This window comes from Ursus maritimus, unplaced genomic scaffold (genome assembly GCF_017311325.1).
Source record: "Ursus maritimus isolate PB19 unplaced genomic scaffold, ASM1731132v1 scaffold_30, whole genome shotgun sequence".
Taxonomy (NCBI): domain Eukaryota; kingdom Metazoa; phylum Chordata; class Mammalia; order Carnivora; family Ursidae; genus Ursus; species Ursus maritimus.
Window position 1 is genome coordinate 8089899 of NW_024425564.1, and position 14514 is coordinate 8104412.

At 44.6% G+C, this 14514-nt stretch overlaps 1 protein-coding gene and 1 pseudogene across 3 annotated transcripts in view; one reads left to right on the forward strand and one right to left on the reverse strand.

Moving 5' to 3' along the window:
* The window catches only part of ZSCAN23 (zinc finger and SCAN domain containing 23), a 49847-nt gene that overhangs the window by 21736 nt on the left and 13597 nt on the right, over positions 1-14514 (forward strand). The window contains exons 7-8 of one of the 3 annotated variants that reach the window (XR_573348.2): positions 4663-5170; positions 10804-11350. Coding sequence is in view for 2 of the 3 variants with exons in the window: in XM_008711518.2 (XP_008709740.1) it covers positions 4663-4692 (30 nt within the window). In the remaining variant the exon portion in view is untranslated. Of the gene's footprint in view, positions 1-4662; positions 5171-10803; positions 11351-14514 lie in introns of those variants that run through there. The other 2 variants (XM_008711518.2, XM_008711519.2) reach the window with 2 other exon arrangements.
* On the reverse strand, positions 4951-7687 carry LOC103681954 (annotated as a pseudogene).

Genomic DNA, 14514 nt, shown 5'->3' on the forward strand with positions numbered 1-14514 from the left:
TTGTTGTGCTATAGGGGCTTTTTAACACAGAATCAGAGATGTTACCCTTAGGAAGAAATTTTGAGTGTACCCATTTCATACCTACCTGAGAAAAGTGAAGCCCTAAGTGATTAAATACTTGTAGTGATCTTTTTTTTTTTTTTTTTAAAGAATTTATTTATGTGTGAGAGAGAGATAGTGAGAAAGAGCACGAGGGGGTGGGGAGAGGGAGAAGCTCAATCCCAGGACCCTGGGATCATGACCTGATCTGAAGGCAGATGCTTCACCGACTAAGCCACTCAGGCGCCCCTGTAGTGATCTATTTTTTAATCGCATTAAAATTTTTAAAAACAAAACTATGAACAGAGATCATTGTGAATTATATGTAGTTTCATAGACACTTAGACTTGGAGCCTGGGACACATTTTAGGCATCTGCAAATAGCAACAGCAGCAACAAAATNGGAGGGAAAGAGAAAAGGGAAGAACAAAATGTGAGAACATAAAAAGGACTTTGGCAAAATTACACATTAAAACTGGATGAGACCAACAAATATTGACCAAAGAGAAAGTAAAATAAGAAGACGTGGAGACAGTGTTGCCAAGAAATGTGCTTTATCTTTATAATAGCTATTATTAGAGATCCCTCTGTCTCTCAGTTGGTCCACGTGTCTTAGCAGTGAAAACAGCCACTGCTCTTTGTTCCTCACCCATTTCAGTGCTTTACATAAAAAAGAGAAGGAGGAGAAGAGCACAGTGTATAAATTACTGATTTTTGTTTTTAGGTCCCTGTGGACCCACACCCAGTTTGCCATGCGAACGTCTCCGCTCTATGATGAAGCCACTGTTTTCTGAATGTACACCTGTGTTAGAATCACCTGCGCTGTTTGAACTCCAGTTTCCTGGGCACTACCCCAGACTGGCTGAATGTCTCTGAGGGCAGGACCTGGGAATCTGCATTTTAGCTAGCTTATCAGTGGTTCTCAGACATAAGGTAACCATATATAATTTATTGCCCAGTCTGGGACACTTGAGAATGAAAGGGTATTAATAATTACACCCAGACAAGAGGCGGAACAGGATGGGTGGTCTTTCCACTTCCGACTTTCCCAGCTGAGGAGATAGAAGATAAGAGAATCAGAAAGAATACAGTGTTCTCATGAAAGCTCAGGTAGAACATCTATGAAGGAGGCTGTGGGAGATGGCGGTGTAGCCACCACCTGCCTGGTTTGAAATAATTCCTATTAACACATCTGTTGGGTTAGGTAAGAAAGGGTGGGTATGCCTACAAAACCACACTCCCCCTAAAAAGATCCCCCCAAAACAACAACGATAAAAACAGTTAAGATAGCTAGTTACCGAACGTGAACCTGTTGAGGTCATGGTTTACCAGACAAGGTGGATGACCTCTCAGAAGTGTAAGGAGCATCTCGGTGAATAGGGACTGATGGACTAGTGTGGGATGCTCATTTGTAAACTGGAGGAGAAGTGGGAGTATAGGGCACCAGCGGAGAACCTTGCGGGAATGAGGCAGAGGGTGAGCCAGCTTAAGCAAGATGAATGGGGACCGGATCCTGTGCCAGGTAGCTTCGTAAGTTACCATAACTGACGCACGTACTTCACTGGCTGCGGAACCAGAGCCGTGTTCCGGCCGCAGCTGACCCTGCCGCCATGTCCCCAGCACTGCGTGCCCTTGGCTTTCTGCTGACGTGGTACAGTGGGGGATCTCTAAGTGGTTCCGGTACCCAAAGGACAAGCCCTGAGACGGTGGAGAGCAAGCCCGCGTGCCGCTTTGCTCGGGGTGGTGCTGATTATTGCTTCGGACCCTGGGGGCCCATGGACAGTGGGCTCTGCACAAAGCGGATCTGCAGGGACCCTGCGGGCTGGGACCGCGGACGACCAGAGTCTTGGGGGAACGGAAGGCAGCGCAGCATTCCGTGAGAGCGGACAGGTGTCCTCGGTCGGGCAGAGAGCTGGGGGCCCAGGCAGAGTGGCCGCTGGCCACCTGGGGGACCGCTTGCCGGAGGCATTCCCAGGCCGCGGCGCTGGCGAGGGCCCCACGCCGGAGGTGCGAGCCCAGCCACCACTGAGATGACGGGTCCTCTAGGCTTCCTAGAGAGGCGGCGAGGAGCCGGCGGAGGCGCGCCCCGGCGTCGTGATGTACTTCCGGGCTGCCGTCGCGTGCCGGGCTCGGCGCTTCTCCCTCGCGTGGGTCCCCGGGATCCGGGCGCCCCTGGGTCGGCGCTCGCGTGCACGAGCGGGGCGCGGGTTTGCGGACGCTGTGTGGCCGCGGCCTTGAGGCCGGCGGGTGGTTTTCTGTTCCGTGGGCGGGTCTCCTGGGGTGATGGCCCACGGTCTTGCATATTGTGCGGTGAAGGCTTGGTGCCCTCAGGTACGATGACGGGGTCCGCGCCGACTGTTGCGGGCCGGAGCGACGTGCCGGGGGCGCTTCTGTGGCAAAGGAAACGGAAGCCAGCCCGTCCCTCAAGCACACACTTGTACGTGCCGCTCGCCGTGGCTCTGGAACGGGGACGCGCCAGATGACAGGGGCGCTGTGCCTTCCAGTGTGGGGAGGACGGCGGGTGAACTATCGCAAAGCAGCGTGAGGGCCTCGAGGAAGTAAAACGTCGCACACTCGAGGGCCTTTGGAGGTGCGGGGTGGCGAGTTCGAGGCCAGCCCCCGAGCAGGAGACAGTAAGCGGAACGAATAGGAAGCCACTGGCACGGACGGCGTGTGACGGAGCAGAAAACTGCCGCGGGGGACGTGGGTGTGGTGTGGCCGGGGCGGAGGGGGAAGTACGCAATGACTGGACTGCTCCAAGAACGCAGACGTCAAAAGGCAGTGGCGTCTCCATTTCTAATGGAACAGCTCGTACCCAGAATGTGGGCACACTGCCCTGCGGAAGAGCCCGCGCCCCGGGCTTCCGCCCTCGCAGCTCTGCTCGGCCACCTCAGTAGAGTTCGTCGGCGTGCCGGCACCCCGTGAGCTGCGGCATGGCCCCGTGGGTGGGAAGGGCCGCTCCGCAGAGAGCGGACAGCTGTCTAAGCAGGGCAGTAACGTAATCCTGCTAGGCTTCTGGGACCATTCTGGGAGCAGCGTGGTGGAGGAATGGGAAGGGAGCAAGCCCGGAGGCAGGAGGGAAGAGACGTGCAGCTGTCGCAGAAAGAGCCAGTACTCTAAGTTGGCGAGAGTAAGGCGGTGGCTGTGGAGATGAAGAGGGGTGGAGTGGAATTACGTGGGAAAGGTAGATGTAACTGTGCTTGATGACCAAGGACTAAAAAGTGCTGAGCACACTGCCTGGCATATACTAAGCATTACAAAACTTTTAAAAGAATATATAGTCAGGGAGGGGCCCCTGGATGGCTCAGTAGTTTGAGCCTTTGAGCGTCCAACTTGATTTCGGCTCAGATCGTGATCTCAGGGTGGTGGGATCCAGCCCCGTGAAGGGCTCCACGCTCAGCGTGGCATCTGCTTGTCACTTACCCTCTGCTCCTCCCCTGCTCTCTCTCTCAAATAAATAAAATCTTTAAAAAATAAAATATATTCAGAGATAGGTTTTTGGATTAGATGATTAGGTGAATGAATGTCCCCCCCCCCTTTTTTTAAAGTAGACTCCATGCCCAGCATGGATCCCAGTACAGGGCTTGAGATCACAATCCTGAGATAAAGACCTGAGCTGAGATCGAGAGTCAGATGCTTAACTGACTGAGCCACCCAGGTGCTCCATACATGTGCCATAAAAAAAAAAAAAAAAAAAAAAAAAAAAAAAAAAAAAAAAAAAAACGGGTCCAAAAAAAGAAAGAAATGGATAATTTTGGAGGAGGCATTGATTATAACGGGGGAAATGAGTTAATTTTTAGTGGTGTTGAGATGCTTTTAAGACGTATAAGCAGAAGTGTCTACTACACCATTGGACTATAATGGTCTGGAGCTCCAAAGCAAGATTGGGATAAGAGAATCAGATTTAGGAGTTCTTAGGTGACAGCATCTCAGTTCTCAGATGCTACTGAATGGACAATGTTGCCCAGAATGAATGTGGAATGAGAAGGAGGCTGGGTCTCAACTTAGGATAACCAGACATTCTTGGCAAGCTGAAGAAGAGCCATAAAGTAGACTTAGGAATGAGCTATTTGACAAGCCCTTATTTAATACTTCCTGAGCGCTAGGCATTGGTCTAAGCACTTTACAAAAACCAACTCATGGAAAACAGCCAGAAGACTGTAGTTCTTACCAGACTGAGAGTGGCTAGCAGCGTGAGGTGCTGCAGAGGCATCTGGGAAGCAAAGGACTGAAAAATACTCACTGGGTTTGTGTACAAAGCGGGCCTTGGTTAATTGACTTGGGACCCCTGACTCAAATGTGGGACACATTGACTGACACGCACACTGTTTTTTTCTGAAACTAAAAATGCTTTTGAAAGTATCTGGCACAATTCTTGGCACAGAGAAGTTTATTTGTAACTATAACTGACTTAATCTGTGGCAGGCAATTTAAGCAGGCAAAGCTGTTTGCTTTGTTTTTATTCATTATCTGAGTATTTCACATTATCTGAATTTGTCACCGAATTTTCTAGATCTAAAAGCCACTAGTATTGTTCTTTAATCCTAAAGTAACTGAATTGTTTTTTCCTTAATTTTCTGACATTATTCTAATGACATTTTGTGCTTGTTTTATCTTTTACAGAGCATGTTTACCTTCAAATCATTGGCCTGACCACAGCGATTCACCCTAAGTATGTTCTTAGTTTGGCGTTAATCTCTTAACAGTGATGTGTTATGTGTTACCTCCCCCTACTGTTGTAGTGAGCCAGTCTTCCGAGCGGTTTGCTTAGGAATGGATTCAGTCAAGCCCTTTTGGGCTGCAAACAGAAGGAATGTCAACTAGTTACAGAATTTAGCTTGCACAGAATTGGTGCTTCTGACGGGAGTTCTTCAGACAAAACTTAAGGCAGTTCTGCTGGGAGGATTCCCTTCAGCTTCTGAAGTCCAGCTTTAGGCTCTCTGCGGTCAGTGGCTGCGGCCGGAGACCCACAGCAAGGAGCAGATCGTGGAGCTGCCGGTGCTGGAGCAGTTCCTGACCGTCCTGCCCGAGGAGCTGCAGGCCCGGGTGTGGGAGCAGCCCAGAGTATAGGGAGGAGGCTGTTCCTGGATTGGAGGGCTTGTCGAGGAAGCTGGATAATCTCTGAGGAAAGGTGAGATAAGAAAGAAATGATCTATCATCAGAAGGCGGGTATTCTCTCCAGAGAGAAGAGAGTTGAGATCTCTCAGGAGAAGTGAGGGAAATGGCCAAGATATACTGGCCAGAGTTGCATTCCTCTCCCTGTTCTTTTATTCCCTGCCATTGCAGGTCAAGGGAAACTCTGCTTTCTGTCCAGCGGTTCTATGTTCTCCATTAATGTTGGGATCGAAGCTCTAAAACTCTCAGCATGTGTCACCCTGGTCAAATTTATGTCATTGTCCCTGCGTCCTAGTCCTCCTACAGGGACAGGAAGGGCCCAGGGGCAGACAGCTTATCTGGTGGCAGGAGAGGACTCACTAGGGGTCCAGCTCCCACCAAAACAGGTGGGCTCAATTCTGAACCTTGGGAGCTGCCCCCTGTTTAGGAGAAAGGTGAAGAGATTCCATTCCCCCCCCGGGGGGGGGGGATAGGAAATGTCTTCTTGTATTTTTCCAAATGAACCTCATCACTAAAATTTTTGCCTACCTTTCCCTTGATCTTTTGTTCCACATTTAACCTGTTCCTCTAAGCACACCATTTTAACCTTATGCTTCTTCCTTCACTTCTTTGTACTAAAATTGTTGAAAATCCTTCTCCTATTAAATGGTTTAGTTTCTTCATTCTAACTCAATTCTACCAACTTCCCTGACCCTGACCTCTTATCCTAAAGGCAGGAGAACAACTTCTACATTGAAACCAATGGAAAATGATTCAAAAGCCACGTGCAGTAGAGAAAATTTTAAATGTACATTTAAAAAAAATTAGTATAGGAAACAAAACTTACTATTTTTATGTGCTTGTTGGAGAAGCACACGTATATGCCCAAATATAATCGTACTGAACATATCAACTGCCACTGCTTTTAAATTTAGTATTACGTTCTGGACATATTTCCGAGTTACATGTAACCCATATATATAGCGGACATAGGTTTCATTGTGTGGGTATCAAATAGTTTTTTATTTTTTTGCTTTTGATCAGGTCTTTATTCAGAATTTGCTGTCCAAAATGAGTCAATAGTTATGGAACAAACAAATTCAAGTTTATGCAGCCGGCTTCTTGTCTTCTGTGGTGGGTTTCTTTCCTACAGGCTTCTTCTCAGCTTGCTGGTTTCTTGGTAGCTGTGGCTTTTTTTTTCCCCACCAGAGGTTTCTTCTGCTTCTGAACACCAACAGCCTTCTTTCCTTTCTTCCCTACCACAGGCTTCTTTTCTTTTTCTTTCTTTCTTTTTTTTTTAAAGATTTCATTTATTTATTTGTCAGAGAGAGAAAGAGCCCAAGCAGGGGGAGTGGCAGGTAGAGGGAGAAGCAGGCTCCCAGCTGAGCAAGGAGCCAGAAGGCAGATGCTTAACTGACTGAGCCACCCAGGCGGCTCTCTACCACAGGCTTCTTGCCCAGAACCCCCTTCTCATCCGATTTGGCTTCTTAGGCTGCTGCTGCCTTATCCATCCGGTGCTTGTGATTCTTGGCCTGGTGAAGAATGGTGTTCAGCACGTGGTCTTCACGTTCAGGTTTAGCTTCAGTGTGATTCCAGGCTTTTAAGTTGGTTTCTGTCTTTTTCTTTTCTTTTCTTTCTTTCTTTCTTTCTTTCTTTCTTTCTTTCTTTCTTTCTCTCTTTCTCTCTCTCTCTCTCTTTCTCTTTCTTTCTCCCTTTCTCCCTTTCTTTTTTTTTTAAGATTTATTTATTTGAGAGGGAGAGGGAGGTGTGGATAGGCAGAGGGAGAGAATCTTCAAACAGACTCCCTGCTGAGTGCAGAGCCCAACACAGGGCTTGATCCCAGGACCCTGAGATCATGTCCTGAGCCCAGACCAAGAGTCAGCCGCTTAACTGAGCCACCCAGGCTTTAAGTTTCTTAAAATGCAAAACAGCCTCCTTGTCTTCTTGTAGCCTTCAACTTTGTCTTCAGCCAACAAAGGAAGTTCAGGAACTTCTTCAATACGTGACCTATAGACATGGCCAGCGCTGGAAAGGCTCATGCAGCCAGGGCAGAGCAGATGGCATATCGCTTCTGTGTTGTTTTGGTTGGTGCAAATGTGTGGCCCCCACGACACATATTTGCAAAAGTACCCTGGCCACAATAGCAAGTCCCATCACCTCGTACTCTAGGAATTCGAGCCACGGCTTGGCCAGTACCCCAAGACTGAGCACTGGTTTGACAGTCTGCTAATTCACTGACAGCATAGAGTCATCTGTTGTTTTTGCACAAGTTGGTGTGAACAGAGTTTACAATATCAGGTCAAATGGGAGCCTTGAACACAGCAAGCAAAGTACCATTTTTGCCAGATGACTACCCCTTTTCAGAGTACACATATATCAGTGGATGAGCACACACCATGGCGGGGAGAAGAAAGGGCCAGGCTCTTCTCAACCTGGCGGCTCCTACAGGAAAAGCCCAAATTGTCTTTTAACTAGGAGGGTTTGTAAGTTGCTTCCTTTTTCTTTTTCTTTCTTTTTTTTTTTTTTTTACACACTACCAACTAAAAGCCCCAAATTCTTATCTTTTTTATTTTTTTTAAAGATTTTATTTATTTATTTGACAGAGAGAGACAGCCAGCGAGAGAGGGAACACAAGCCGGGGGGGGGGGGGGGGGGGAGAGGAAGAAGCAGGCTCTCAGTGGAGGAGCCTGATGTGGGGCTCGAACCCAGAACGCTGGGATCACGCCCTGAGCCGAAGACAGACACTCAACCACTGTGCCACCCAGGTGCCCCTCTTTTTTTATGTTTTATTATTATGTTTTATGAAAGAGTACAAATCTATATAAAAGAATTGTATAATGAATCTCCATGAACCTGCCACCCAGTTTCAACATTATCAAATCATGACCATCTTGTCCATTTATAACTCTACTCACTTCCATATTATTTTTTCCATATAATTTTGAAATATATCTCAGATATATTCTTTCAAATGTAAATATCTATATAGCTCAAAAGATGAATTCTTAGAGGCATGACTTAAAGGAATTTCTTTAATGTAACCATAATAGTATTATCACACCTAAAAAAATTAGCAAAAATCCCTTAATACCACGTTTCTAGTTGTTTCAAAGATGTCATGGATTTTTAAATCTTTTGTTTTGGCTTGTATGTTTGAGTTGGGAATCCCAAGAAGAAAACACATTTTGATCGGTTGATATGTCTCTTAACTTTCTTTTAATATATAGGCCCCTCTTCCTTCTTATCTCCCCACTTGCAGTTAACTAAAAACATCAGGTTGGGGGGGGTGCCTGGGGGGGCTCAAGTGTTTGAGTGTCTTCCTCCGGGTCAGGTCATGATCTCCAGGTCCTGAGATCAAGCCTTGTGTCGGGCTCCCAGCTTGGTTTGGGGGTAAGTCTGCTTCTCCCTCTCTCTCTGCTGCTCCCCACTGTCTGTGCTCTGTCTCTCCCTCTCAAATGAATAAATTAAAAATCTTTTAAAAAAAAAATCAGTTTGGGGGCACCCGGCTGCCTCAGTCAGAGGAGCCTGTGACTCGGTCTCAGGGTCATGAGTTCAAGCCCCACCTTGTGGGTAGACATTACTTAAAATTAATTAATTAATTAATTAATTAAAAAAAACTAAGCACACAGGTTGTTTGTCAGATAGAGTCCCATAGTGAGGACTTTGCCATCTGCATCTGGTGCTGTAGTTTAATGTCTTCTGTCCTCTCCGTTTTCTATAAATTGCAGTAAACTGGGGGCTTGATCAAAATCGAGTTTAAGGTTTGGGAACAAGGGAAGTTTAACTTGGCAAGGTGGTGTGTTCTATCAGGAGCTTACAACATCTGGTTGTCTCTTTTTCTGTGATGTTACAGCTCGTGATCCTCAGTACCTACATCTGTGAATCCATTAGCGGTTCCAGAATGTCGATATTCTTACTGTGTTGTCCTTCATTTAACAAAGCTAGAATATTTATATAAAGAGATACTTCCCCTATATTCTTACTTGGTTACCCAGTGGTTCTTACAGAAGAAGCAAGATGATTGATTAACTCCCTCCCCACTACCTGTTTTTTGGTTTTTTTAAGATTTTATTTGATAGCACACAAGTGGTGTGGAGGGGCAGAGGGAGAGGGAGAAGCAGACTCCCTGCTGAGCAGGGAGCCGGATGCAGCACTGGATCCCAGGATCCTGGGATCATGACCTAAGCCGAGGGCAGATGCTTAACCAGCTGAGGCACCCAGGTGCCCCTCCCACTACCTATTTTTAAAAATCAGTTTCAAAACAATGAATTCATTTTGCTGTCATTGTCTAAAACAGTGGCCAATTGTTATTAATAATAGTATTTAGAACTCATGGATTTAAATATATTTCATATTTTTCAATCCATTGTACTTAGCTATCCATATTGAAGCTCATTGGTCTCATCTTTGGGTAGTAGGAGCCTGTTGAGTTTGACTCCTCTATTTATGATGAGTCTAGGCATTCCGATAGCTTTCTTGCCGTCTGGTATAACAAGAGGTACAGACTCAGCTTCTGATTCCTTCCCACTCCTGGAATCAGTCATTTTTCCAAGGCCCCTTGATTCTGTTTAGTGGGAAACAGTATGTCAAGACCAAAAATAAGGTACTAGGAGTGTTCGTTGCTTTATTGGACGTTGTTCCTAGGCCTTTTCAGTACTCAAAGCTAAGAAAAAATTTAAGATGAACTATGTATTGTGAATTCATATTGATAGTTCCAGTTCAAATTCAGTATTTCAGGGGCTTAATCTGTCTTTCATCTGTATCTCCTTTTGGAGAATTCTCAAAAGATATCAGGAATGGTAGAGTATCAAACACTCATTTGCTTTATCCCACATTATATACACAATAGCCTCAATTAAAATGCTGGCATTACCATCAGCTAGTATGATTATTATAAACAGCTTCATGCTTGTGCCTGTGTTTTCCCATTCTTTTTGTTATAGATCTTTGGGTACATACAAAAAAAATTACTGTTCTAAGGACACTGGAAATAATTCGTCTTTTGTGTACTTATGCCACCAACAGGTACACATTTAAAATCAGTTTGTTTCACTTCTTGTTCAGTGTTTAGGGATTGATTATTTTATTTTATATTTTAAATGTTTCATTTTTAAAAATTATATGAAATATAAAATTTTACATATGAAATCTATAAAATATTTTCAAGGAAGTTCTCTTCCTGTTCCTTCTCTTCCCTCTCTTCCCCATAGGTAAGCTTTTCTTCCTCTTTACTTTTATGGTTTATCCTTTTATTATTTATTTATCATAAGCACATGTATACATTCGTACCCCTCACCTTTAAAAATAACAGTATAATTTAAGTCATAAACTCAAAACACATCTCTCTTACATAAAACATTTTGTTTCCTTTAGCATGTACTTTTTTTTAAGATTTTATTTGAGAGAGAGCAAGAGTGAGAGAGCACAGGTGGGGGGAGGGGCAGAGGGAGAGGCAGAAGCAGGCTCCCTGCCAACCAGGGAGCCCGACGTGGGACTCGATCCCGGGACCCTGAGATCGTGACCCGAGCTGAAGGCAGACGCTGAACCAGCTGAACCACCCAGGCACCCCTAGCATGTACTTTTAATGAGTGCTTGTTCAATGAACAAGTAATTGAGTAAGGTATGTGTGAGTGGGTGAATGATGCTGAAATGTTCAGTCTCCTCTTTCAGATGATTTAGTTGAAATGGAGAATGAGAAGATGCTTCCAAAGTAGATGAAATCTGAAGAGATAACATGCCAACAGAGACACATTGTCAGATTAGATGGAGGTGTTCCTCAGCGCTTTGATACGTAGAACTGCAGAAATATCAGAGAAGACTAGAAAGATATCCATGATGGCCTAAGTGTGATGAATGTGGAATGAGTTCCATCCTCATTCAGCATCCGAGCTACACACTGAGGAGAAATGCTATGAATGTGATGAATGTGGAAAAGCTTTTGGTGAAGAGTGGAGGCTTCGCTGAAGAGAGTTCACACTGAATTAGACCACAGATGTGGTGGATATGGGACAATATGCAAACACTGGACTAGTTCATCACAGAGAAGGCACCCTGGAGAGAGACCTTATAATAGAAGTGACTTCACACCAGTGAGAAGTGTTACCATCTGAACAACTGTGGGAGAGCTAACAGTTGGAACACAGAGCTTTTCCACTGTGTCAGAATTGTGTTGGAGGAAAACTTTTAGTGTAATCAATGTAGTAAACATTTTCCTGGATGTTTCATTCCTTATTCAATATCAGAAAACTCACTCGAGAGAATGTGGGAAGTTGATAAATATGGATGGAAAGGATGTGAATAGTAAACACTAAACTTTTAGCTAACACTAAAACCTTTTAAGTGTCCAGCGTCTGAGACTGGCAAAGGCAGAATCTCGTCATACCAGACCTCTCGGTGGTCTTTGATGGGAACTGACCCTTCAGAATGTCCCTCAAAACCTGGTCAGATTCAACAAAGCAAGCCAGTTACTTTTTCCTTAACAGCCTCTTCAAAACAAGCTACATTATTTTAGTGATTCAAAGTGCTGCCTATGGACCACCACTTCAGATTTCCAGATGTTTAATAGTTGTTCCTAAATGCAGTTCTTACGAAGGCTTGGACTGTTGTTTAAGTTTTTTTAGTGACAATTCAAGCTGTGTACAAAATACAAATAGGAATATTACTAGTTAATGTATTTTAAATGTTGCTGCAGTGATTTCTCAAGTCAAAAAAAACTTGTTCAGCATTTTTTAGTGACAACACGGTGAATCCTTGGGCCTTCCATTCCTATCTAAGTTATGATGTATGACACATAGCCCCCAGCCAAGACCTCAAACGAGAAATATGCATCTTCTTTTTAAATAGAGGTATATTAATTTGCATTAGGAAAACAAACAGACCCAAGTTAATCTTCAGGGGAGAATAAGCAAACTCAAATGCCCAGGGGACAAGCAGGTAATATAAATAAATAAAGCAATCCTAGAGTCAAAAACAAGGAAAAAACTAAAACCATTATTTTATTTACATTGCATTAAGTTCAAGGAAATTGACAGGATTCTCTATTGATTTTGAGTTCTTAAGGAGAAAGGTGATCAGATTAATTGTTCATTGTGACCACCGTAAACATGATCTTTTCATACATTTGAGTATAGTACAGTTGACCCTTTAACATGGGGGTTGGGGCACTGACCCCCTTCATGGTCAAAAATCTGATTATAACTTGACTTAACTACTGATAGCCTACTGTTGGCCAGAAGACGACTGATAACAGTTAATTAACACATATTCTGTATGTTACATGCATCATATACTGTATGTAAAGAAAAAAAATTTTTAGGATTTTTTTTTTTTTTAAAGTAATGTCTACCCTCAATGTTGGGCTTAAACTCATGACCCTGAGATCAAGAGTCACACATTCTACTGAATGAGCCAGCCAGGTTCCCCAAGAAAATGTAAAGAAAATGATAAAAAATACATTTACGGGTGGCCCCTGGGTGGCTCAGTCAGTTAAGCGTTGACTCTTGATTTCAGCTCTGGTCATGATCTCAGGGTTGTGGAATCGAGCCCTGGGAAGGGCCTCGCTCAGCATGGAGTCTGTCTCTTTCTCTCTGCTCCTCCCCCACTCACTCCCTCACTCTCTCTCAAGTAAATAAAATCTTTAAAAAAAAGAACAGAACATTTATGGTACTGTACTGTATGGGGAAAAGTCCATGTATAAATGACTTGCATAATTCAAGCCCTTTGTTCAAGGATCCAATGTGTTCAGTAGTTCATCAGTTAGATGCAAATTGGTTGTTTTTTTAAAAAACAGCTTGTTGTGAACCTGGAACTCAGAAACATTAGGCATTTTACCTTTTAAGTAACATTTTGTAGAACTATTTGTAGAAGTATTTGAGTTGCTTAGAGCCAAACCCTGGGGACTCTTTGTTAAGCCCTCCCCTCCCCCTTTCCTTACAGCTCTCATTGCCTCCGCATTGGTCTATAAACAGGCTTTGTCTCCTCTCCACCTTTGGTGCGGGGGCTGAGAGGCAGTCCTGGCTGAGACATTCATGCCCTGGCAAGGTGGCAACCACGGAATTTCGTTGCTAACCCATCAGTTTCTTGTTCTTTTGGGGAGGTCAAGGCCAGGCCCCCACTTGGCTTGAAGGGACATTTTCAGAATTTTCTTCCTGTCACTGGGGTGTCTCTGCCTCTCATATTTCCCTAATAAACTCCTCAACTTAAAAAAAAAAATGTAGCATGTCCTCAACACCTTCTTCTGGTTCTAAGTCAAGAAATGAATTACAAATTTAAGATTCCTTGTAGACTATACCATCTAATCTAAGGAAATTTAATATCCTCAGGGAATACTCCAACCAAGCTGTTTTTGTAACATATTGCTGCAAAAAATTTACCCGAAAACAATGGCTTAGAATAACCATCCCATGATGTTTTGGGCCAGGAATTTGGGGACGACTCAGCTGGAAGTTTCTTCCATTACATGTGGCATCTTCTAGTGACACTTGGTGTTCATCTGGCAGCTGGATTTGCCTGGAAAGTCCAAGAGAGCTGCACTGCCATGCCCAGTGCCTTGTGGCAGGGGCCGCTAGAAGGGTGGGCTCAGGGCCTCCTTGTGTGATCTTTCCAGCAGGGCAGTCAGACTGTTTCTGTGATGGCTAAGGGCTCCAAGAGCAATTGTTTCAAAAGACAAAAAGTGAAAACTGCTGCTCTCTAAAGGCTCAAGCTGGGAAATTCAAGCAGCATCACTTTTGCTGTATTTTATCAGAGCAGTGATGAAACCCACTCGACTCAAGGGGAAGTGACATAGACCCCCACCTCCTGATGGGAAAAGTGCTGAAGAATTTGTAGCCATTTTTAATTTTCCAAAACAAAGCCTGGGAGATAATAATAAAGTTCTTTTTGGATTCCCTTTTCCTAAATAATTGACTTTTTTCTCCTTTCTTGCCTCCTTTTCAACTTCCCTCAATACACCCAACATGATTATGAGCTAATCAAGTGTATTTATAGGTTTATTTCTTATACACAAAGTAACAGTAATCTTCTGACATTACAGTTTCACCATGTCTTTCTTGAGTCCTGGATCTCAAAGTCCGCTGTATCCCTACATCCGAGTTTCCCCCGTGTTCTTGGGCCCGCCCCGTGTCTGTGCTTGGATGCTCTTTCCTGTGGCTGCATCGCCCCTGTGGCCCAGGCGGACTGCTTTGCCCATATTCTGGTGCTGGCTGACTCCTTCACTGTCAGCCTCTTGTAGAGAGCCACGCACTGTGGGGCCGACACTACCAAGGACATTACAGAATGGAAAACTACGGGCCCGTATTTCCCACGAGCAGAGATGCAAAACCCCCAATAAAACACTGGCAAGTTGATCCTAAGTGGCACCTACTCCAGGTGTGCCAGGCCTCG